The sequence below is a fragment of the Thalassophryne amazonica genome, chromosome 10 (assembly GCF_902500255.1).
Source record: "Thalassophryne amazonica chromosome 10, fThaAma1.1, whole genome shotgun sequence".
Lineage (NCBI taxonomy): Eukaryota > Metazoa > Chordata > Actinopteri > Batrachoidiformes > Batrachoididae > Thalassophryne > Thalassophryne amazonica.
Window position 1 is genome coordinate 28,098,199 of NC_047112.1, and position 24,299 is coordinate 28,122,497.

Consider the following 24,299-nt stretch of genomic DNA (forward strand, 5'->3'; position numbering starts at 1 on the left):
CAGATTTTATTTCTGTTTATGTCCAGAGATCAAGGATCCACCATGTAGAGTTTATTATGTCCAGAGTTTAAGGATCCAGTAACCAATTTCATATTTATTTACTTTAAGACTCAGTAAAATGTTGTTCAATTTCAATTTAATCAGCTTATAAAGCACCAAATTACAACAAAAGCCGTCTCAAGGTGCCTCACACAGAACAGTTCAACATAAAAAATGTAAATAAATAAATAAAAATAAAAAAATTCAAATACCTAATTAAAAACAGAAGTAAAAGAATAAAACATAACAAAATAAAAACTAATCATAAGAAAGAATAAAAATAGGTTTTAAGTCTTGACTTAAAATGTCCACGGACTCCGACTGCCTCACTGAGGGCCATGTGCTGGCTAACCCAGAATGAGATTGCCCACTCAACAAACTTCCCCAGCGTTCTGGACATGATACCTTCAATTTTCAAAAGCTCCCCCCCTTCCTCTTCCGAATGAATGTTCCGCTATGAATTTTTCACGAAGCTTGCTCTTTTGTTTGGAGTGGATGAAAGTAAAATGTCAGAGGATGAAGTGACGAGTGTCAGCAGATGGCGGCGTCTCACAGTGGTCTGGTTGTGTCCCGTCCTCAGATTACACTGTGGAGGAGCAGCCATCTGAGACGGTCCTCATTCAGGAGCTGGAGAGCGGCCGACCTAAACAGCTGGTTTTCGTCCTAAATGCCAACCTGCTGGCTATGGTCAAGTTCGTCAACTGTAAGTGTGTTTTTCACTTTCAATGGAAATAATGAAATGCTGTTGTCTATACACATGAATGCATTTTGGTCACTTCATTCAGTACATACAAGTCATACAAGTAAATATCTTATTTGCCAATCATGTGGCAGACACCCAGCTCATTTAGGCTGCATTCACAGTCCAAATGTGATTTTTTGGTGTATACACTGTCACTAGATTGATTGTTGAAAATCTTAACAGCAAACAAACAAATAACCAAAAACCCAACAAGACTAAATACAAGTTTTGCAAATCAGATTCAAACCATATTTGGAGATTCCCAAAGCCAGTCAGTGGTCAACACCCTCATAGATGCCCATGTTCAAATGCCCACCTTTACAGCAGACATAAAATGTTTGACAGCCTGGAACAAAAAATAGTTTGCGTCTATAAAGATAATGTGAATTTTAAAGTAATTCATCGATTTAAGCTATTTCAAGCCATAACATTATAACTACTTAGGGAAGTGTTCATTTTGTGTGATAGCTAGCATACCAGGTCAAGGGCCATGCTAGCTATGGCTGTTAGCCGCTATGGATGCAGTTGTGTTTGTCCCAAATAGATGAATAAACATTAGAAACATTTCCGCAATATTTTTGTCAACCATCTTGGGAGAGGGATTGGCAGCAACACCAAGATCCACAACTTAAATCAGTAACTTAAATCAGCAAGATACATTTATTGCATAAAACCCCCCATCTGGTGGCTGTGGCAAAGGCCATAAAAATTAATTCCATCAAGATTTTACATTACATTCATTTACCTGACTGAATTGGCAGCATGGTGCTGTGCATCCAGAAAGTATTCACAGCGCTTCACTTTTTCTACATTTGGTTATGTTACAGCCTTATTCCAAAATTCTACTCACAACACCCCATAATGACAAAATGAAAAAAGTTTTTTTTTTAATTTTTGCAAATTTGTTAAAAATAAAAACTAAGAAATAATGTGCACATAAGTATTCACAACATTTGCTCAATACTTTGTTGGTGCACCTTTGGCAGCAATTATAGCCTCACATCTTCTTGAATATGATGCCACAAGCTTGGTGCACCTATCTTTGGGCAGTTTTTCCCATTTCTCTTTGCAGTACCTCTCAAGTTCCATCAGGTTGGATGGAGAGTGTCGGTGCATCGACATTTTCAGATCTCTCCAGAGATGTTCAATCAGATTCAGGTCTGGGCTCTGGCAGGGCCACTCAAGGACATTCACAGAGTTGTCCTGTTTAGGGTCATTGTCCTGTTGAAAGATGAACTGTCACCCCAGTCTGAGGTCAAGAGCACTCTGGAGCAGGTTTTCACCCAGGATGTCTCTGTACATTGCTGCATTCATCTTCCCTCAATCCTGACTAGTCTCTCAGTTCCTGCTGAAAAACATCCCCACAGAATGATGCTGCCACCACCATGCTTCACTGTAGGGATGGTGCCTGGTTTCCTCCAAATATGAAATCTGGCTTTCACACCAAAGAATTCAATTTTTGTCTCATCAGACCAGAGAATTTTGTTTCTCATGGTCTGAGAGTCCTTCAGGTGTCTTTTGTCAAACTCCAGGTGGGCTGCCATGTGCCTTTTTACTAAGGAGTGGCTTCTGTCTGGCCACTCTACCATACAGGCCTGATTGGTGGATTGCTGCAGAGATGGCTGTCCTTCTGGAAGGTTCTCCTCTCTCCACAGAGGAATGCTGGAGCTCTGAGAGAGTAACCTTCAGGTTCTTGGTCACCTCCCAGAGTAAGGCCCTTCTCCCCCGATCATTCAGTTTAGACGGGCGGCCAGCTCTATGAAGAGTCCTGGTGGATCCAATCTTCTTACATTTACAGATGATGGAGGCCATTGTGTTTATTGGGACCTTCAAAGCAGCAAAAATGTTTCTGTACCCTTCCCCAGATTTGTGCCTCCAGACAATCCTGTCTCAGAGGTCTACAGACAATTCCTTTGGCTTCATGCTTAGTTTGTGCTCTGACATGCACTGTCAACTGTGGGACCTTACATGTAGACAGGTGTGTGTCTTTCTAAATCATGTCCAATCAACTGAATTCGCCCCAGGTGGACTCCAGTTAAGCTGTAGAAACATCTCAAGAATGAATGCACCTGAGCTCAACTATGCGCTTCATAGCAAACTTACGTACATGTGATTTCTTAGGTTTTTTTTTTTTAATTATTACTATTATTTTATTATATTTGCAAAAATCTGGGAAAAAACAAAACTTTTTTCACATTGTGTAGAATTTTGAGTATATAAAAAAAGAATTTCATTAATTTTGGAATAAAGCTGTAACATAGCAAAATGTGGAAAAAATGAAGTGCTGTGAATACTTTTTGGAGGCCCTGTAAATGGGTTGCATTTATATTGTTTTTCCATATGAATCAACAGTTCAAAGCACTTTACATTGATGGCTCACATTTACCCAGTCACTCACACACTGATGCCAGGGTGCTGCCATGCAGGGCATTCAACTGCACACTGGGAGCAACTGTGATTAAGGGTCTTGCCCAAGTGCCTCTAAGGATTTTCTGGTCTATCTGGAATTTAACCCAAGGATCCTCTGGTCTCAAACCCACCCTGTATATATATTTATATGCTGTGGCCACTCCCCAGAGAAAAAAGGGATAAGCCGAAGGAACTTACTGTATTCAGTCTGTGGTCTGTACACCCTGGACTCTGAAATTGGATTTCAAGTGTCTTTTCCATCACTTTCTTTACTGTCAATGGTTTTGATGTCTGGACACAGAGATCTCATCACTTCCAAATGGAAGTGTGGACAGTTTGTCTCAAAAGGTAATTTGAGGAGGGGAAAAACCCACCATTTGTCTGCAGTCTGACTATAGCCTTATGCATGTCGACATGGTCAAGAGGATCTACTGATCTATATTTACTGCCCATTTTGATTTGCTATAAAAGGTGATTTAAAGTGACTTTGACTGTGGCATTGTTGTTGGTGCCAGACGTGCTACTTTGAGAACTGCAAAATTTCACACACGAGTCTACAGAAAATTATCCGAAAAAGAAAAAACATCCAGTGAATGACATATCTTTGGTAGAAAATATGTTATCAATGGCAGAACTTAGAGAAGAAGGGCCAGATACATCTGAGCACAAAACATATTCAATCCTTGAAACAGATGGGCCGTAGCAGCAGAGGACTGCACCAGGGACCACTGTTGTCAGCTAAGAACAGGAAGTTGAAGCTGCAGTGGGCACAAGCTCACCAAAACTAGTCAATGGAAGACTGGAAAAACTTTTTGTCTTCTGATGAGTCTCGATTCTGCTCCAATATTCAGATGGTTAGAATTTGGCGTAACTAACATGACAATGACGGTTACATTCAAGATATGGAGACAGATCTGTTGGTGTTTGGGTGGTTCCCATCTAGGACTCGGATGATTCTGTGGTGTGGTGGATACGATGTATACTCCCAGGCATGACTTGACTTGAACATGGCAGGAAGGACCCATTCTGCCTTACATAAACAATTCAAGCTGCTGCTAATGTGCTAACTGCATGATGCTAACATGTCAATACAGACCAAAATCTGAAGAACGTTTCTAGCATCTTGTTGAATCTGTTCTGTGAAGAATTAAGGCAGTTCTGAAGGCAAAATGGACCCAACCAGGTTCTATCAAGGTGTACCTCAGGGAGTGGCCACTGACTGCATACTGAACCTGTGGTTTTCAAATTATTGCGATCCTCAAAATATATGATGATTGTGGGCTGTGTTTACACAACAGATGTTAACAGGAAGTGTTGGTGTGTGACATCGAAGGGAATGCATGCCGTGGGTCAGGCAGAAGTGGTTGTGTTGCTACAATGTCTGCCTGAAGAGAAAAGCTTTCCCAAAGATATCTTCAGCCACTTCACCCAGCTTTACAGGGATGCCCTCACAGGTCAGAGTCAGAACTCAACCATTTCTAAACATTTTTTACACTGGCAAACTGAACCTCTGTGTTGTGTTTAGGAAAGGTGGTGTTGAATCTGTCGCTGTCCCTACTTAGTGGTAGCTTCCTGGGTGCTAAGGAGCACGGAGGCTTCCTGTACGTTCACGCCACTCTCCAATCTCTTCAAGGTCTACCTCTGCCAAACCAGCCCTACCTCTTCGGCCTACTGGTCCACCAAGCAGAGCTTACCTGGGCCAAAGCCTTTCCCTTACGTCTCATGCTGAGACTGGGGGCCGAGTATAGATGTAATACACATCAGCATATATGATTTCTATAGCTTTATTTTTCTTGTTACCAGCAATCTTTCTCTTGTTCCAGTTTACCCATGTCCTCTGTACAGTGTGCGCTTTAGGAAGCCCTTGTTTGGAGAGATCGGCCACACTATAATGAGGCTGTTGGTGGTCAGTATGGCATTTCTTTCAGCCACAACAATACTGAGCATCCCAACATTAATGTTAACCCAGTCCTCCCACCCGGCTTTTCTAGGACTTTAGAAATTACAGATACAGATACAGCCTACCAACGGTGCCGGGGCTCACTGTGGATCTAGAAGCTCAGAGGACCTGCATAAAGATACCGACAACTGGCTATAATGATGTGAGTCTCTTTAAATGCATCACAGTTTATATAAAAGTTGTCTTTTTGACAATCGTAAACCAACTCCTTCTGGCCAATTATCATTCTGTAGCTAATGAAGGTTTTGAATAAATCCAACGAGAACGTGCTGGCTATAGGAGCATGCTTCAATGAGACCGCAGACTCCCACCTCATCTGTGTGCAAGGGGAAGATGGTCAGTACCAGACGCAAGCCATCAGCATCCACAATCAGCCACGCAAAGGTGAGCCAACACAGGAACCTTACAGCCAACAACGTCACAATATGTGCTGATTCCGTATCCTTTGAAGGTGTGCAGAACAGGTCATACCAAAAGTTAAAACGTTTCTGGAGCACACCTGGTGACAAACACCATTTGACAAATACTGTCTTCAAAGGGACATAATTGAACTTAAAAAAATCACCATATTTACCAAAAGAGACCGGTTACTCTTTCCACTTTGTTACTCGCAGGAGTTCATTACAAAACTGTTACTACTACCTATCAGAGGTGGGACAAAGTCACCATCAAGTCACTTTCAAGTCATGAATCAGCAAGTCCCAAGTTAAGTCTCAAGTCATAATGACCACCATTTGTTTGCAAGTTGACTTTAGACTTGACTGGGGACTTGCTGATTCATGACTTGAGAGTGACTTCGTCCCACCTCTGCTACCAATGCATCATACATGCAAGCGATTAGTATAGAAGGGTAGTGGTATTGTTTTGTGAGCTTGCTCACAGATCTCTAATCATCTTAATCGTGTTGGAAATTAATAATGTTGATTGGTCCTAGAGTGCCCTGAGGCACCCCAAACTTCCTGATTCACTCTTTGGTAAGGTATGTTGGGACCTTTTGGAATCAGTTTCACAAGCTGTGTTTCAAAAGTAATGTCAGAAAAAGCATATCCTTTGTTTTATTGAGTTTCTGCAAGCCCTCAGGCAGAACTGTAGGAGGATGGAATGTATGAAATGGTGTTCCACAAGGTAGCCTACAGAGAATGGTAGGATTGTCTGAAATACTATCAACCTGCAGTGTCTGCTAAATCAGTCTTTTATTCTAATGTGATTATTAATAAGTGTATTACTTTTATGTACACTTTTATTTGATATTGTGGTGAGTCTTTCTCAGGAACACCAGTCTGTTTGCTGTACAAACCTGATGGCAGATTATTTTTTTGGATTTTTTTAATAATAGAATTGAAGATATCAGAAACAGGATACCTCTGTGTACTATATAGCAGGTGGTTCAGGTCACCTCTCTGATGTGACTGTCATCTGTCTGAATTGGGTTGTTCCTTAACAGAATCTTTTGAAGGTTGTTGAGTATGAAGAGTTCAACTTGTTGCAGGGGTGGTGGCCACATGATTGGTGCACTTGGTTTCAGTGTGGAAGGTTCCTGGTTCAAACCCCACCCCTGCCACATTTCTCCATGTAATGTGGAGTTGTGTCAAGAAGGACATCTGTTGTAAAACCTGTGCCCAATCAACAAGCAGATCCACCTTGGCTCTACTGGGGAGACCCCACGTGAGAACAAGGGAGCAGCTGAAGGCACTTTTATTGGAACCCAGATGTTGTCAACTTATTTCTCACCATTGGGGGGGGAGAGTTCTTCCAGCTTTAAGAGTGCTGTGGTTAAACCTCTCCTTATGAAAACTGGCAAACTATGGAACTGTCTCCAGTCCCTTGTTTCTATCCTAAATTCTTGAAAGTGGTTTGAAATCAACTTCTGAAATACTTGTGGCAGAATGGGCATTTTGAATTAATGCAGTTGTCATTCTGGGGGCTTCATTCTAGTGAAACCTAAATCACAAAAGTGGTGAACAATCTGTTGTTCCTTTTTTAGGGAAATTCTGTGTAATTGTTGTTGCATCTCAGCTATTTGTTTTGTTTTGTCTTTGTTGGGGGGTATTTCTGGTCAAGTGTTCTTGTGGCTAAGATCAAGCATGAGGTTCCTCAGTTGTTGGTTCTTGACCTAATGTTATTTTGTAACTTAAAAACATGGTACAATTGAGAGTTATTAATTTTTGTATTTTGTTCCAATAGAGTTGAATTTGATTTTAAAGGGTCCCTGCCATTCCATGACGTTTTTACATATTCTTGAATCAATCAATCAATCAACTTTTTTCTTATATAGCGCCAAATCACAACAAACAGTTGCCCCAAGGCGCTCCATATTGCAAGGCAAGGCCATACAAAAACCATGAAAAACCCCAACGGTCAAAACGACCCCCTATGAGCAAGCACTTGGCCACAGTGGGAAGGAAAAACTCCCTTTTAACAGGAAGAAACCTCCAGCAGAACCAGGCTCAGGGAGGGGCAGTCTTCTGCTGAGACTGGTTGGGGCTGAGGGAAAGAACCAGGAAAAAGACATGCCGAGAAGGGGGGCAGAGATCGATCACTAATGATTAAATGCAGAGTGATGCATACGGAGCAAAAAAAGAAAGAAACAGTGCATCATGGGAACCCCCCCACAGTCTACGTCTAAAGCAACATAACCAAGGGATGGTCCAGGGTCACCCGATCCAGCCCTAACTATAAGCCTTAGCGAAAAGGAAAGTTTTAAGCCTAATCTTAAAAGTAGAGAGGGTATCTGTCTCCCTGATCTGAATTGGGAGCTGGTTCCACAGGAGAGGAGCCTGAAAGCTGAAGGCTCTGCCTCCCATTCTACTCTTACAAACCCTAGGAACTACAAGTAAGCCCGCAGTCTGAGAGCGAAGCGCTCTAATGGGGTAATATGGTACTACGAGGTCCCTAAGATAGGATGGGACCTGATTATTCAAAACCTTATAAGTAAGAAGAAGAATTTTAAATTCTATTCTAGAATTAACAGGAAGCCAATGAAGAGAGGCCAACACGGGTGAGATATGCTCTCTCCTGCTAGTCCCCGTCAGTACTCTAGCTGCAGCATTCTGAACCAACTGAAGGCTTTTTAGGGAACTTTTAGGACAACCTGATAATAATGAATTACAATAGTCCAGCCTAGAGGAAATAAATGCATGAATTAGTTTTTCAGCATCACTCTGAGACAAGACCTTTCTGATTTTAGAGATATTGCGTAAATGCAAAAAGGCAGTCCTACATATTTGTTTAATATGCGCTTTGAATGACATATCCTGATCAAAAATAACTCCAAGATTTTATTCTTGAAGAATAAAAAAAAAGCTTTTTCCACATGTCTTTGTTTTTACCATAAAATTACACTGAACAAGGATTTAGAAGTTTCGTTACTCATCTGAGAATTTGAATTTACTGCCTCCGAGTTGACCTACTTTTTCGCTGCGACGGATGTGACGTCATGCGAGTAAATGTGTCGAAGTGCGGCTCTGTTTACCAATACGGCAGACACGGACAGTGAAGGCACAGTGAGCGATTATAGCGAAGATTTAAGTAACATATCGATTGTTTTTGAAGAAGATGAGGAAGTTTTTGATGAAGGGACTGATGGTGAAAATAATGAGCGGCTCCAAACTGTGTATGTTCCAGCTGAACGCAACAGAAAGAGGATGTGAAGTGCAGCTGTCAGCTGACAACAACAACAACGCTGTGGAGGAGGATATAAGCTGCTTAAAAAACACAGAATGGTTTGTTCACTCACCACCTTTTCTTATAAATGATCATTTATTCCTGGCACGGTGTGTTTGTGTATGAAAAAATTATTTCAGCAGCACAGCGTGCTTAAATTCAGGAGTTTATTCTAAAATCGCTGAAAATAAAGTTTCTGTACATTCTGTATATATTTAATCATTTATAAGTCAGTTTCTTGTGATTGCTAATTCTTCACTTCATTTTATTCAAAGCAAATGATTGCTAATCTTTATCTGAAATGCTGTAGACCCACATGGGATGGGGGGAAATGATTACTAAATAAAAGAAAATTTTACTTCTATATCTGTTGTCAAATTTTATCAGGCATAATATTGTAGAAAATGTTTATGCTAAATGGAGACTTACCTGTCATATACACATACAGAACATCTGTAATCAAATTGTATCACATCTAATCTACTTTGAATGAACAGATGTCTGAACAAAAAACAGGCTGTTCAGTTTACATGCATATGTATATTTGGAAAACACAAAAATGTCAATGTTCTGTTTTTTTTTTCAGGTGCTCATGTGAACACAGTCAGTCGATGCACTCGTGATCGAGTCTCCTTCTCATATCAGGGTCAGCTTTGCAGGTAAGTTGTCCATGTTATCTCAGTAACACCCTAACTTTCAAACAGAATTTTGTTATGTATATAAGCTATTTTTTTTTTATTAATTTTGTTTTAACTTCTGTTTTAGGACTTTGGTGGCAACCCTTCATTTTAATGAAAATGCAGGGAGACAACAAAAGCAAACAAAGCAAGAGAGACCAAGGTTCAGAATATACTTTCCATAGTGGAAAAGAGGAGGATTCACAGTGAGAAAGTTAGCCACAGATCCAACGTGATATGTGGAAAATGAAAAAACAAAACAAAAAAAACAAACGGATTGTTATTTGTATATTTTTATATAGCATGATAAAATGAAGAAAAATACAATTTCACATAAGTTTCACATTATTTCATTCAAATGAGAAGTGTTTTACAATTTGTTAAAAAAACATTTTATTCAGTCTATATGAGTGACAGCAAAAGAGGTTCTTCAGATCTGCAAAACACCAAACCGACCAGAAATCCCCACCAATGATCCTCCTCCACTGAGCAACCAACGTGAACGGACAAAGCTGAGGTTGATGCTGCCAAGTGGACCAGGTACCACCGATGAGCCCGACCCCTCACTCCAGAGGAGGAAACTGGAAGCCAGTGTAGTCGGATGATGGTGATGGAAAAGTACTCATTTTGAATACAACACAAGCTGGTATAGTGGCAACCTTCTGGTCCTTCCCAAGTGTCCCCAGCACAACCGCACAAATTGCCGATATGCGATGATACTTTCTACAACAAAAAAGTAGCATGGATTTATGTTCAAAACAACAGTTCATTCTTTTTGTATCTGAATATTTTTTTTTTACTTTTTTCTATAAACCATGTAAATGAAACTTTCTAACTATTTCATGTGCTGACTCGTACTGTGGAGCATCATGTAGGCATAGTGTGCCACTCTGAGGACATCTGCATCCAAACACACAATCAAGAAACTAGCCAGCTGTGTGACACATTGAGGATTTTCGCCACCACGTTGCATCTCCGCCAAGATTGCAGAAATTTCCCTGCAACAGCGAGACTCGATCACGAGTGGCATCGGCTGACTGTGTTCACATGAGTACCTGAAAAAAAAACAGAACATTGACATTTTTGTGTTTTCCAAATATACATATGCATTTAAACTGAATAGCCCGTTTTTTCTTCAGAATTATGTTCATTCAAAGTAGATTAGATGTGATACAATTTTTGATTATAGTGTATGTGTATTTTAGACAGGAAAGTCTCCATTTAGCATAAACATTTTTCTATATTATGCCTGATAAAATTTGACAACAGATATTCAGTAGTGTTCACAATAATAGTAGTGCTATGTGACTAAAAGATTAATCCAGGTTTTGAGTATATTTCTTATTGTTACGTGGGAAACAAGGTACCAGAAGATTCAGTAGATTCTCACAAATCCAACAAGACCAAGCATTCATGATATGCACACTTTAAGGCTATGAAATTGGGCTATTAGTAAAAAAAAAAAGTAGAAAAGGGGGTGTTCACAATAATAGTAGCATCTGCTGTTGACGCTACAAACTCAAAACTGTTATGTTCAAACTGATTTTTTAGCAATCCTGTGAATCACAAAACTAGTTAGTTGTATAACCACAGTTTTTCATGATTTCTTCACATCTGCAAGGCATTAATTTTGTTGGTTTGGAACCAAGATTTTGCTTGTTTACTAGTGTGCTTGGGGTCATTGTCTTGTTGAAACACCCATTTCAAGGGCATGTCCTCTTCAGCATAAGGCAACATGACCTCTTCAAGTATTTTGACATATCCAAACTGATCCATGATACCTGGTATGTGATATATAGGCCCAACACCATAGTAGGAGAAACATGCCCATATCATGATGCTTGCACCACCATGCTTCACTGTCTTCACTGTGAACTGTGGCTTGAATTCAGAGTTTGGGGGTCGTCTCACAAACTGTCTGCGGCCCTTGGACCCAAAAGGAACAATTTTACTCTCATCAGTCCACAAAATATTCCTCCATTTCTCTTTAGGCCAGTCGATGTGTTCTTTGGCAAATTGTAACCTCTTCTGCACATCTTTTATTTAACAGAGGGACTTTGCGGGGGATTCTTGCAAATAAATTAACTTCACACAGGCGTCTTCTAACTGTCACAGCACTTACAGGTAACTCCAGACTGTCTTTGAGCATCCTGGAGCTGATCAATGGGTGAGCCTTTTCCATTCTGGTTATTCTTCTATCCATTTTGATGGTTGTTTTCCGTTTTCTTCCACGCGTCTCTGTTTTTTTTTTGTCCATTTTAAAGCATTGGAGATCATTGTAGATGAACAGGCTATAATTTTTTGCACCTGCGTATAAGTTTTCCCCTCTCCAATCAACTTTTTAATCAAACTACGCTGTTCTGAACAATGTCTTGAACGTCCCATTTTCCTCAGGCATGATCATTTATAAGAAAAGGTGGTGAGTGAACAAACCATTCTGTGTTTTGTAAGCAGCTTATATCCTCCTCCACAGCGTTGTTGTTGTCAACTGACAGCTGCGCTTCACATCCTCTTTCTGTTGCATTCGGCTGGAACATACACGGTTTGGAGCCACTCATTATTTTCACCGTCAATCCCTTCATCAGAAACTTCCTCATCTTCTTCAAAAACAATCGATATATCACTTAAATCTTCGCTATAATCATGCACTATACCTTCGCTGTCCGTGTCTGCCGTATTGGAAACAGAGCTGCGCTTCAACACATTTACTTGCATGACGTCACATCCGTCGCAGCGAAAAAGTAGGTCAACACGGAGGCGGTAATTTCAAATTCTCAGATGGGTAACAAAACGTCTAAATCCTTGTTCAGTGTAATTTTATGGTAAAAAATAAAGACAACATGTGGAAAAAGCTTTTTTTTTATTCTTCAAGAATATGTAAAAACGTCATGGCATGGCAGGGACCCTTTAACTCAGCCACATGGGCTTTACAGCCAGTACATTATGAGTTCCGGTCCCAAGCCTGGATAAATGAGTATGGTTGCATCACGAAAGGCATCTGGTGTAAAACAAGCCAGCCCAACCATGCAGAGTACAAATCAAATTTCCATACTGGACCAGGTTAGCAACGGCCGCCACTGGTGCTGTTGCCCAACAGGGTGCTGGCGGAAATTGGGCTACTGTTGGGCAAAGAAGAAAAGGAGGTTAATGTGTCCACAGACAGTGGGAGAAGTGGAAAACTAGAAGGGTGGAAGTGAGAGTCGGGACTTTGAATGTTGGCAGTATGACTGGTAAAGAGAGAGCTGGCTGATATGATGGAGAGGAGAAAGGTAGACATATTGCGTGTGCAAGAGAACAACTGGAAGGGAAGTAAGAGCAGGAGCATCGGCTGTGGGTTCAAGTTGTATCATGGTGAGAATAGGAAGAGAAACAGTGTTGGAGTCATTTTAAAGCATAAGTCTCAAACTGATTCCAGAAAGGGCCAAGAGGGTGCAGGTTTTCTTTGCAACTACCCACTCCATCAAGACTTGGTGGTGGAATGAAGATGTCCAGGAAAGCATAAGGAGAAAAAGGCTGGTTAAAAAGAACTGGGATAGTCAGAGAGATGAAGAAAGTAGACAGGAGTACAAGCAGATGCAGCATAAGGTGAAAAGAGGTTAGGGTGGTAAAAGATGCAGGCGGTAATGTGTTGACAAGCGAGGAGAGTGCGTTGAGAAGGTGGAGGGAATATTTTGAGGAGCTGATGAATGAAGAAAATGAGAGAGAGAAAACATAAAGATAAACTTCACTGATCTCACAGAGGAGAAATTCACATGTTACATCAGCTAGATGATGTGGAGAGAGTAAATCGGGAAGTGCAAGAGATTAGTAAGGATGAAGTGAGGGCAGCTATGAAGAGGATGAAGAGTCGTCGGTCCAGATGGCATTCTAGTGGAGGCATGGAAATGGAATGGAAATGATGATGTTGAAAACGTTTTATTTGATTAGCATTCAACCCCCCAAATGAAATACAATTACATCTATGCATACATACACATATTCAACAAAAAACATTTCAACAAGGGATGATGCTAATCAAAAAGGTATAGGCTGAAACTCATGCTTATTATGCCTAACCTTTTTACAAAAACAAATTCAACAAGGTAATATGAAATATAAGAGCAAAAAAGAAAAAAGGAAAAAAAAACCTGAAGCACTTTAGAAAAATTAGTATATAAATAAATACAATTTCATAATAATAATACAACCAAAAGTTACATTAATTACATTATCATTCTTCATACTTGATTTATATATTTCTGTAATATTTTAGTTTTAAACATGTTTTTAAATAATGAAAATGAAGTACACCTTTTTAATTCATTGTCACAGGTATTCCATAAATTAACACCTCTGACAGAAACATATCTTTGCTTTATATTTGTTCGTATCTTAGATTTTTTTGTAAATACTTGTTCCCTTCAAATCATATTGACTCTCTCTGATTTCAAACAGCTTCTGAATATTGCTGTAAAGTAAATTATTATGTACTTTATACATTATCTGTGCCATTTTAAATTCCACTAAATCATAAAATTTGAGGGCATTACTGTCAATAAACAAAGCATTAGTTGATTCCCTGTAATTTGATCCATTAATAATTGTTATAGCTTTTTTTGCATCCTAAAAATAGGAAGAGTGTTAGTTTTATATGTATTACCCCATATCTCTAGACAATAAGTAATATATGGAAGTAGTAATGAACAATAAAGTATGTATAGTGACTTTTTGTTAAGGACATCCTTTACTTTATATAAGTATAGCAATAGTTTTTGACATTTTAGATTTTACATTATTTATATGAGCTTTCCAACAAAGCTTATGATCGATTGTCAATCCAAGAAACTTATTTTCATACACTTGTTCAATTTCAATATTATTAACACTGATTGCAAACGGGTTTTTAATTTCTCAAGTGGCAAAAACAATAAACTTTGTTTTGGTCAAATTCAGAGATAACTTATTAATGTCAAACCAGTTTTTTTAATATATTTAATTCCTTTTCCACTGTAGTCAGAAGCTGTTCTAGGTTTTTACCAGAAGAGTAAAGAGTGGTGTCATCAGCAAATACAACACACTTTAATAGTTTGGAAACATTGCACATATCTTTGATATATAATATGAATAATTTATATAATTAACACAGACCCTTGAGGGACCCCACAAGTTACCTTCAACTGATTTGATTTCACATTATTTAGATGCACATATTGATATCTGTCATCTAAATAACTTTTCATCCATGTGTATGCTAACCCTCTTATACCATGTCTCTCCAGTTTATTCATCAATATATTATGATCAGTAGTATCAAATGCCTTTTTAAATCTATAAAAACACCAACAGTATATTCCTTATTATCCATTGCAGTAGAAATGCCTTCCACAAATTCCATCACTGCCACTGAAGTGGACCTTTTTGCTCTAAAGCCATACTGGTTATCACTTAAAAAATTATGTTTATCAATATATTTATCAAGTCTATGAACAAAAAATTTTTCAAAAGTTTTTGAGAATCGTGGAAGTAAAGATATAGGTCTATAATTGGTCAATTTGTATATTTCCCCATTTTTATAAATAGGGATAACTTTTGCTATTTTCATTTTTGAAGGAAAAATACCAGTTCGAAAATGTAAAGTTCGCAAATGTATGTGAATGGTTGCACTATATACTATACTCTTTATACTACTATACTCTATAATACTTTTAACTAATAACATCAAAATCCAAACAATCTGTAGACTTTTTATTCTTAAATGTTTTCACAATGTCAAGTATTTCTCATTTACATTATTAATAAACACGGAGGAAGAGTTTTTGATAATATGTTTATCTCTTTCATAATTAATTCTTGACTGGAATTTCTTTTGCAAGGTTATAACCAACATGTACAAAAAACTCATTAAATTCATTTACTATTTCTTTAATATTTTCAATCTTAATATCTTTATCTGCTATAAAATACTCTGGATACTCCTTCCTTTTGGAACCCTTTCTAATTATACTATTTATACTATACTATACTATTATACTATTTCTTGTGTGTTACTCCTGTTCTGCTCCAATAATGTATGTTAATATTCTTTCTTACTCATTCTTATAATATTTACTAATTTGTTTTTATATAACTTATATTTTGTTTCAGCATCTTTTGTCCTATATTTTATGAATCTCTTATATAAATTGTTTTTTTTACATGCATCCTCTATTCCCTTTGTAATCCATGGTTTATTTAAACACTGGCGCTTTCTAGTCATTTTCACTAAGGGACAATGTTTCTCATATAATGAAATTAAAGTTGACAAAAATGCATTATATGTATTATTAGGGTTTTCATTAACAAAAACCTCAGTCCAGTCTTGTCCCCCAAGTTCCACTTTGAAGGCAGCCATAGCTCCTGATGTTCTATTGCTTATCATTTTAAATGTAGAAGTCTTTAATTTAGTTTGAGTCCCAAAATAATTTAGAAAAATTGCAAAAACAGGAAGATGATCACTTATATCATTTATGAGAAGTCCACCAACTATTTCAGAGTCAAATTTATTTGTAAATATATTGTCTATCAATGTAGCTGTATCCCGTGTTATTCTACTTGGTTTTATAATTACAGGGAAAAGACAGTTATTGTACATTGTATGGATAAAGTCTGTTGTTTTTTGATGTCCATTCAGATTTAACAAATCTATATTAAAATCACCACAGATTATCACTTTATCAGAATGGTTACATATGGCAGCAGGTTTTTCATTGAATGTGTCAAGACATGATCCTGGTGTTCTATAGATACAACTTAACATAATATTATTAGCTTGTTTTACATGAATTTCAACTGTTATACATTCCAATATGTTGTCTATAGTACTTGACATACATTCAATCTGGCTGCATCTCAAAGCTTTATCTACATATAAGGCAACACCTCCCCCTTTTTTATTCACCCTGCTCTTTATAAATAATTCATCCAGTCCCATATGAATGACTTTTTCATCATCAAGCCAAGTTTATGATATTGCAATTATATTAAACTTTTTTAGTTTACTCAAATATTCTTTAATTTTGGAAATGTTTTTATAAAGACTTCTAATGTTAAAATGTATAACTGATAATGCATTTTCCAGTTTAATATTATTATTCATCATCTGTGTAATACAAGTATTGTTGTTGTTGTTAATATTACAAAAAAATTATCTGAGTCAAAATTACTTTCAGGATCATACATCTTGTGATCCACATAGTCAAAACACATTCTGATGAGGTTCCCACTGTGACAGTCATTCCCACTATAGAAAAAATCCATCCATCCATCCATCCATTTTCTTCCGCTTTATCCGGAGTCAGGTCGCGGGGGCAGCAGCTCAAGCAAAGCCGCCCAGACCTCCCGATACACACACACACCTCCCCCAGCTCCTCCGGGGGAACCCCAAGGCGTTCCCAAGCCAGCCGAGAGATGTAGTCCCTCCAGCGTGTCCTGGATCTTCCCCGGGGCCTCCTCCCAGTGGGACGTGACCGGAACACCTCTCCAGCGAGGCATCCAGGGGGCATCCGGAAAAGATGCCCGAGCCACCTCAACTGACTCCTTTCGACGTGGAGGAGCAGCGGCTCGACTCTGAGCTCCTCCCGAGTGACCGAGCTCCTCACCCTATCTCTAAGGGAGCGCCCAGCCACCCTGCGGAGGAAACTCATCTCGGCCGCTTGTACTCGCGATCTCGTTCTTTTGGTCATGAGCCAAATCTCATGACCATAGGTGAGGATCGGAACGTAGATCGACCGGTAAATCGAGAGCTTTGCCCCCCTACTCAGCTCTCTCTTCACCACGACGGTCCGATACAGCGACCACATCACTGCAGATGCTGCACCGATCCGTCTATCGATCTCATGCTCCATCCGTCCCTCACTCGTGAACAAGACCCCGAGATACTTAAACTCCTCCACTTGAGGCAAGGACACTCCACTGACCTGAAGAGGGCAAAGCACCTTTTTCTGGTCGAAAACCATGGCCTCGGATTTGGAGGTGCTGATTTTCATCCCGGACGCTTCACACTCGGCTGCAAACCGCCCCAGTGCACGCTGAAGGTCCTGATTTGATGAAGCCAACAGAACCACATCGTCCGCAAACAGCAGAGACGAGATTCTGTGGTTCCAAAACCAGACCCCCTCTACACCCTGGCTGCGTCTAGAAATTCTGTCCATAAAAATAATGAACAGAACCAGTGACAAAGGACAGCCTTGGCGGAGGCCAACGTGCACTGGAAACAGGTTTGACTTACTACCGGCAATGCGAACCAAGCACCTGCTGCGGTCGTACAGGGACCGGATAGCCCTTAGCAAAGGACCCCAGACCCCGTACTCCCGGAGCACTCCCCACAGGGTGCCCCGAGGGACATGGTCGAATGCCTTCTCCAGATCCACAAAACACATGTGGACTGGTTGGGCAAACTCCCATGAACCCTCGAGCACCTGATGGAGCGTGTAGAGCTGGTCCAGTGTGCCGCGACCAGGACGAAAACCACACTGCTCCTCCTGAATCCGAGGTTCGACCATCGGTCGAATTCTCCTCTCCAGTACTCTGGAATAGACCTTACCGGGGAGGCTGAGGAGTGTGATCCCCCTATAGTTGGAACACACCCTCCGGTCCCCCTTCTTAAACAGAGGGACCACCACCCCAGTCTGCCAATTCAAAGGCACTGTCCTCGATCGCCACGCGATGTTGCAGAGGCATGTCAGCCAAGACAGCCCCACAACATCCAGAGACTTAAGGTACTCAGGACGGATTTCATCCATCCCAGGAGCCTTGCCACCGAGGAGCTTTCTAACCACCTCGGTGACTTCCGCCTGGGTAATGGATGAGTCCGCCTCCGAGTCCCCAGTCTCTGCTTCCTCTTTGGAAGACGTGACGATGGGATATAGAAAAAATCTTCATCTTCAATATCTCTGAATGGAAAAGTATAATCCGTATCCATACTTGTCATTTATTTATTTTGTTTTTTTCATTGTCTGTTAAAGCCATAAGGCCAAACATTTGTCCACAATTGATTATCCATAATGTCCAGTCTTCACACATTTTCACCAAAAAAATGGAGACTCCTCATTAACAGCCGCGATCGTTTCAGTTTTATTTGTATTGTTCTAAGTCTTTGAGTTCTCTTATTATCACAACTTTTGCTTCTTCAGGTGTACCATTCAAACAGCTCATTACTTTGCAATTTCTCATCCACATTGCTTGTATCTTGTTTTGTTTTCTCATAATGCGTGCCTGTCTGGCAATTTCAGCATTCTTTTTTGTCAAGTGTTCATTTAAATACACACCTGTCCCCTTTAACTTATTTGCCCATTTCAGTACATCAACCTTGGTCCTTCTGGTCACAAACCGAACAATAATTGCCAGCTTTGTTTTACTGTCTCTTCTGGGGAATGTATAATAGGTTACGATATGATGGCTTTGAATACTCACATTCTTAGTTTGGAGGAATTTTATAACTTGCTGTTCCAGCATTTGTAACTCCTCTGCTGGGGCATCCTCACCTTCTCCACCTCCACCTGCTGTAACTCTGGCATAGGTCCGTTGCGTCTCCAACCCATTTACAATTATCTCATCCATTCTAATATATTGTTCAAGATCCTCAATTTGACTTTCCAAGCTGTCTATTTTCTTATCTTTCTCCTTTATCAGGTTCTTCAGTTGTTTTATTTCACCCATCAAATCATGTAGCATACCTTGTTGTTTAGAGCCTTTACTCAGTTCATCCGACATGAAGTTCAGAGATTTCCTGATGTCCTGTCTCCTGATTGCAGTGAAGTTTCTAACCAGAGTGTTTAATAAAATCTCGGAAAATGAGAGGATGCCTGAGGAGTGGAGATGAAGTGTGCTGGTTCCTCTTTTTAAGAACAAAGGTGATGTGCAGAACTGCAGTAACTACAGAGGCATAAAGTTGATCAGCCAAAGCATGAAGGTATGGGAAATAGTCAAAGCTAAGCTCAGAAACCAGGTGAAGATCTGTGAGCAGCAATATGGTTTCATGCCGAGAAAGAGCAATAAAGATGCAATGTTTGCTCTGAGAACACTGATGAAGAAGTATAGAGAAGGCCAGAAAGAGTTAGATTCCCTTACCAAAAAGTAGTACATGCAAGTATGTTTCAAGTTTACTTTTTATATACTTATCAGTACTATTTTTTGGTAAGGGTTGTGTGTTTGTGGATTTAGAGAAAGCTTATGACTGGGAGCCAAGAGAAGAGTTGTGGTATTGTATGAGGAAGTCTGGATTGGCAGAGAAGTGTGCAATAGTAGTGCAGGACATGTACAAGAATAGTGTGACAGCAGTGAGATGTGCAGTAGGAAGGACAGACTCATTCAAGGTGGAAGTTAGATTACACCAAGGATCAGCTCTTGTTCGCAATGGTGATGGACAGGTCAGACAGGAGTCTCCATGGACTATGATATTTGCAGATGAAATTGTGATCTGTAGTGGCAGTAGAGAGCAGGGTTAATCTAGCCTGGAGAGGTGAAGATATGCTCTGGAGAGAAGGGGAATGAAAGTCAAGGAGCAAGACTGAGAACATGTGTGTGAATGAGAGGGATGCCAGTGGAATAGTGCAGTTACAAGGAGTAGAAGTGTTGAAAGCAATTGAGTTTTATACTTGGGGTCAACTGTCCAAAGTAATGGAGAGTGTGGTAGAGATGTGAAGAAGAGCACAGGCAGGGTGAAGTGGGTGTAGAAAAGTGGCAGGAATGATTTGTGACAGAATGTCCGCAAGAGTGAAGGGGAAAGTTTGCAAGACAGTCATGAGACCAGTTATGTTGTACGTACGGCTTATAGAAAATGGCACTAACAAAAAGACAGAAGGTGGAGCTGGAGGTGGCAGAGCTGAAGATGTTGCAATTCTCTTTGGGAGTGATGGAAATGGACAGGATTAGGAATGAACATATCAGAGGGACAGCTCAGGTGGGACAGTTTGGAGAAGAAGTCGGAGAAGTGACATTGAGATGGTTTGGACATGTGTAGAGGAGGGACCCAGGGTATATGGAGAGCAGGATGCTGAGGATGGAGCCACCAGGCAGGAGAAGAAGAGGGAAGCCATAGAGGAGGTTTATAGATGTGCTGAGAGAGGACATGCAGGTGGTTGGTGTGACAGGTGCACACAGAAACACAAATGCATTTTGTACTTTACGAGTGTGGGCACTGGACATGAAAATGACAGCTGCACAGCAACTAAAAAATAAAAAAACTATTTCGGTGTAGGACAGGGGTTCCCAACATTTTTTGAACCAAGATCTACAGTACTTTTAAAGTTGAAAGTGTATCAAGATCTACTGTACCAACATAATAACACAATTTTCTGGCACAAAGATAAAGTTTTAACAATAATAATAGATTATTGAAGTAAATGTGCATGGTGCAAAGAATAAGCACAGGTAGGCCTAGGATTGGCCCATAACAACACAACAAACACCCCAAATAATACAGCTGGAGACGTTGTTTCCTACCTTAGTGGGACTTCTGGCACTGAAAGGACGCAGCTAGTTTTTCATAGTCCGGACAGTAGGAGCCGAGTGCCAGCCGTAAGGAGGCCGCAAGGTGGTCATCAGTCATGGTGGATCTGTATTTTGACTTGACGATTTTCACATGTGAAAAGGCAGACTCACACAAACATGTTGATCCAAAAAGTGCAGTCAAATTCTGTGCCGTTTGTCTGAGTTGCTCTGGATTTGAGCTCAGTGTCATTTTTCAATGTGAGGATCTCATTCTCAACAGTACAGCTATCCAGGTTGAAGAGTCGTGTCCTTAACATTTACACTACTTTTCCCCAGACGTTTAATAATTCTTTAATTTCGGGCAACAATTTGTAAACCATTCCAGAAATTTACCCCTGTGTGCAGCAGCATGTGTGTTCTGCACATCTCCTCCAGCTGCGCACGGAATAAACGCTTCTGCAGACCCCTGCCCCGAACAGAACACACAATCTTGTTAGCGACATTCATCATGTCTTCCATATTTACAGACTGTTGTACTGCTAGCCGACTTTTCAATTCCTGCACTTTTCGGGCATACAAAAGTGATTTAGCTTGCATCGTTGCGGCTCATTTTGAAATGCCGCTCCAAATTCCCTCTCTTCAGTAAAGCCGTATTTGCACTGCAGATAAAACAGATGGATTTGCTATTCAAATAAACAAAACAATAATTCTCTTCTGACTGAATGAAATTAAGTTTAATTTTTTTTTAGCCTCCTTACACATCTTCTTCTTCTATGGTGTTTCTTCTTCTTCTTTCTTGTTTAAGGGCAGCTGGCATCCTTATTGGTGCATTGCTGCCACCTTCTGCATCAGTCCATCATAGCAGCACTAAATCCTCTCAATAAGTCCAGATTTTTAATTTTTTTGATGCGGTCGACTGGAACTCAGCCCACGATCGAATGGTTGGGCACGCCAGGTGTAGGACAAAGGTTTTGCAGTGGTCAAGTGTAATCAGTGGACAAAAGTGACACACTTAACCTTATTTTGCTTTAGATGGCAATTGTCGTTGCTTTTGTTATTTCAATATTGCACAATTTAAGCAACATGTAGCGTCTCTGTTGATTTTTTTCCCCCCAGTGACTGGATCATGCTTCTTCATATTCAGTAGTGCTCTGAAAGCATCTGCAGGATGCCTCGCCAAGTCCAGCATTGTTGAAGGTACACTGGGGACTTCCCACTTTGGGATGGGGGTTAAGTTAACTTAGTTTTACAGAAATGTTACTTTTTGGCCTCTACTGGTGGTTGGCTCTCACTGCGGTATTGTATCACTTCCTGTTCCGGAGCACAGCGGTGTTTTTCTGTATCTGTTAGCTGTTTAATCTGCGCAGTTAGATTGATCTAGTTATCTAGATTACGATTTGTTTCCCAGTGTAATCTTTACGTGCCTTAACTAAAGCACTCCTTCTGCTGAATCACCTCTAAATTATTTACACGTTATTCACTTTGCGTGTTTTTAGGAATCCGCTAGGTTAGCATAGCTACTAGCTCTTAGCCGATTTAGCATGGCGGCTTCTCCTGTCTCTCCCGCACTTTTCTGCTCTGGGTGTGAAATGTTTAGTTATTCCTCGGCCTCCTTTAGCAGTAACAGTACTTGTAATAAGTGTAGCTTATTCGTAGCTTTGGAGGCCAGGCTGGGCGAATTGGAGACTCGGCTCCGCACCGTGGAAAATTCTACAGCTAGCCAGGCCCCTGTAGTCGGTGTGGACCAAGGTAGCTTAGCCGCCGTTAGTTCCCCCCTGGCAGATCCCGAGCAGCCGGGAAAGCAGGCTGACTGGGTGACTGTGAGGAGGAAGCGTAGCCCTAAACAGAAGCCCCGTGTACACCGCCAACCCGTTCACATCTCTAACCGTTTTTCCCCGCTCGACGACACACCCGCCGAGGATCAAACTCTGGTTATTGGCGACTCTGTTTTGAGAAATGTGAAGTTAGCGACACCAGCAACCATAGTCAATTGTCTTCCGGGGGCCAGAGCAGGCGACAATGAAGGAAATTTGAAACTGCTGGCTAAGGCTAAGCGTAAATTTGGTAAGATTGTAATTCACGTCGGCAGTAATGACACCCGGTTACGCCAATCGGAGGTCACTAAAATTAACATTAAATCGGTGTGTAACTTTGCAAAAACAATGTCGGACTCTGTAGTTTTCTCTGGGCCCCTCCCCAATCAGACCAGGAGTGACATGTTTAGCCGCATGTTCTCCTTGAATTGCTGTCTGTCTGAGTGGTGTCCAAAAAATGAGGTGGGCTTCATAGATAATTGGCAAAGCTTCTGGGGAAAACCTGGTCTTGTTAGGAGAGACGGCATCCATCCCACTTTGGATGGAACAGCTCTCATTTCTAGAAATCTGGCCAATTTTCTTAAATCTTCCAAACCGTGACTATCCAGGGTTGGGACCAGGAAGCAGAGTTGTAGTCTTACACACCTCTCTGCAGCTTCTCTCCCCCTGCCATCCCCTCATTACCCCATCCCCGTAGAGACGGTGCCTGCTCCCAGACCACCAATAACCAGAAAAAATCTATTTAAGCATAAAAATTCAAAAAGAAAAAATAATATAGCACCTTCAACTGCACCACAGACTAAAACAGTTAAATGTGGTCTATTAAACATTAGGTCTCTCTCTTCTAAGTCCCTGTTGGTAAATGATATAATAATTGATCAACATATTGATTTATTCTGCCTAACAGAAACCTGGTTACAGCAGGATGAATATGTTAGTTTAAATGAGTCAACACCCCCGAGTCACACTAACTGTCAGAATGCTCGTAGCACGGGCCGGGGCGGAGGATTAGCAGCAATCTTCCATTCCAGCTTATTAATTAATCAAAAACCCAGACAGAGCTTTAATTCATTTGAAAGCTTGTCTCTTAGTCTTGTCCATCCAAATTGGAAGTCCCAAAAACCAGTTTTATTTGTTATTATCTATCGTCCACCTGGTTGTTACTGTGAGTTTCTCTGTGAATTTTCAGACCTTTTGTCTGACTTAGTGCTTAGCTCAGATAAGATAATTATAGTGGGCGATTTTAACATCCACACAGATGCTGAGAATGACAGCCTCAACACTGCATTTAATCTATTATTAGACTCTATTGGCTTTGCTCAAAAAGTAAATGAGTCCACCCACCACTTTAATCATATCTTAGATCTTGTTCTGACTTATGGTATGGAAATAGAAGACTTAACAGTATTCCCTGAAAACTCCCTTCTGTCTGATCATTTCTTAATAACATTTACATTTACTCTGATGGACTACCCAGCAGTGGGGAATAAGTTTCATTACACTAGAAGTCTTTCAGAAAGCGCTGTAACTAGGTTTAAGGATATGAT

At 40.3% G+C, this 24,299-nt stretch overlaps 1 protein-coding gene across 1 annotated transcript in view; it reads left to right on the forward strand.

Moving 5' to 3' along the window:
• zfyve9b (zinc finger, FYVE domain containing 9b) overlaps nucleotides 1-24,299 on the forward strand; it is a 58,409-nt gene that overhangs the window by 28,110 nt on the left and 6,000 nt on the right. Inside the window, exons 6-12 of the mRNA XM_034180804.1 lie at nucleotides 620-742; nucleotides 4,489-4,644; nucleotides 4,716-4,940; nucleotides 5,014-5,096; nucleotides 5,182-5,292; nucleotides 5,384-5,534; nucleotides 22,055-22,135. Coding sequence (XP_034036695.1) covers nucleotides 620-742; nucleotides 4,489-4,644; nucleotides 4,716-4,940; nucleotides 5,014-5,096; nucleotides 5,182-5,292; nucleotides 5,384-5,534; nucleotides 22,055-22,135 — 930 coding nt within the window. The remainder of the gene's footprint in view (nucleotides 1-619; nucleotides 743-4,488; nucleotides 4,645-4,715; nucleotides 4,941-5,013; nucleotides 5,097-5,181; nucleotides 5,293-5,383; nucleotides 5,535-22,054; nucleotides 22,136-24,299) is intronic.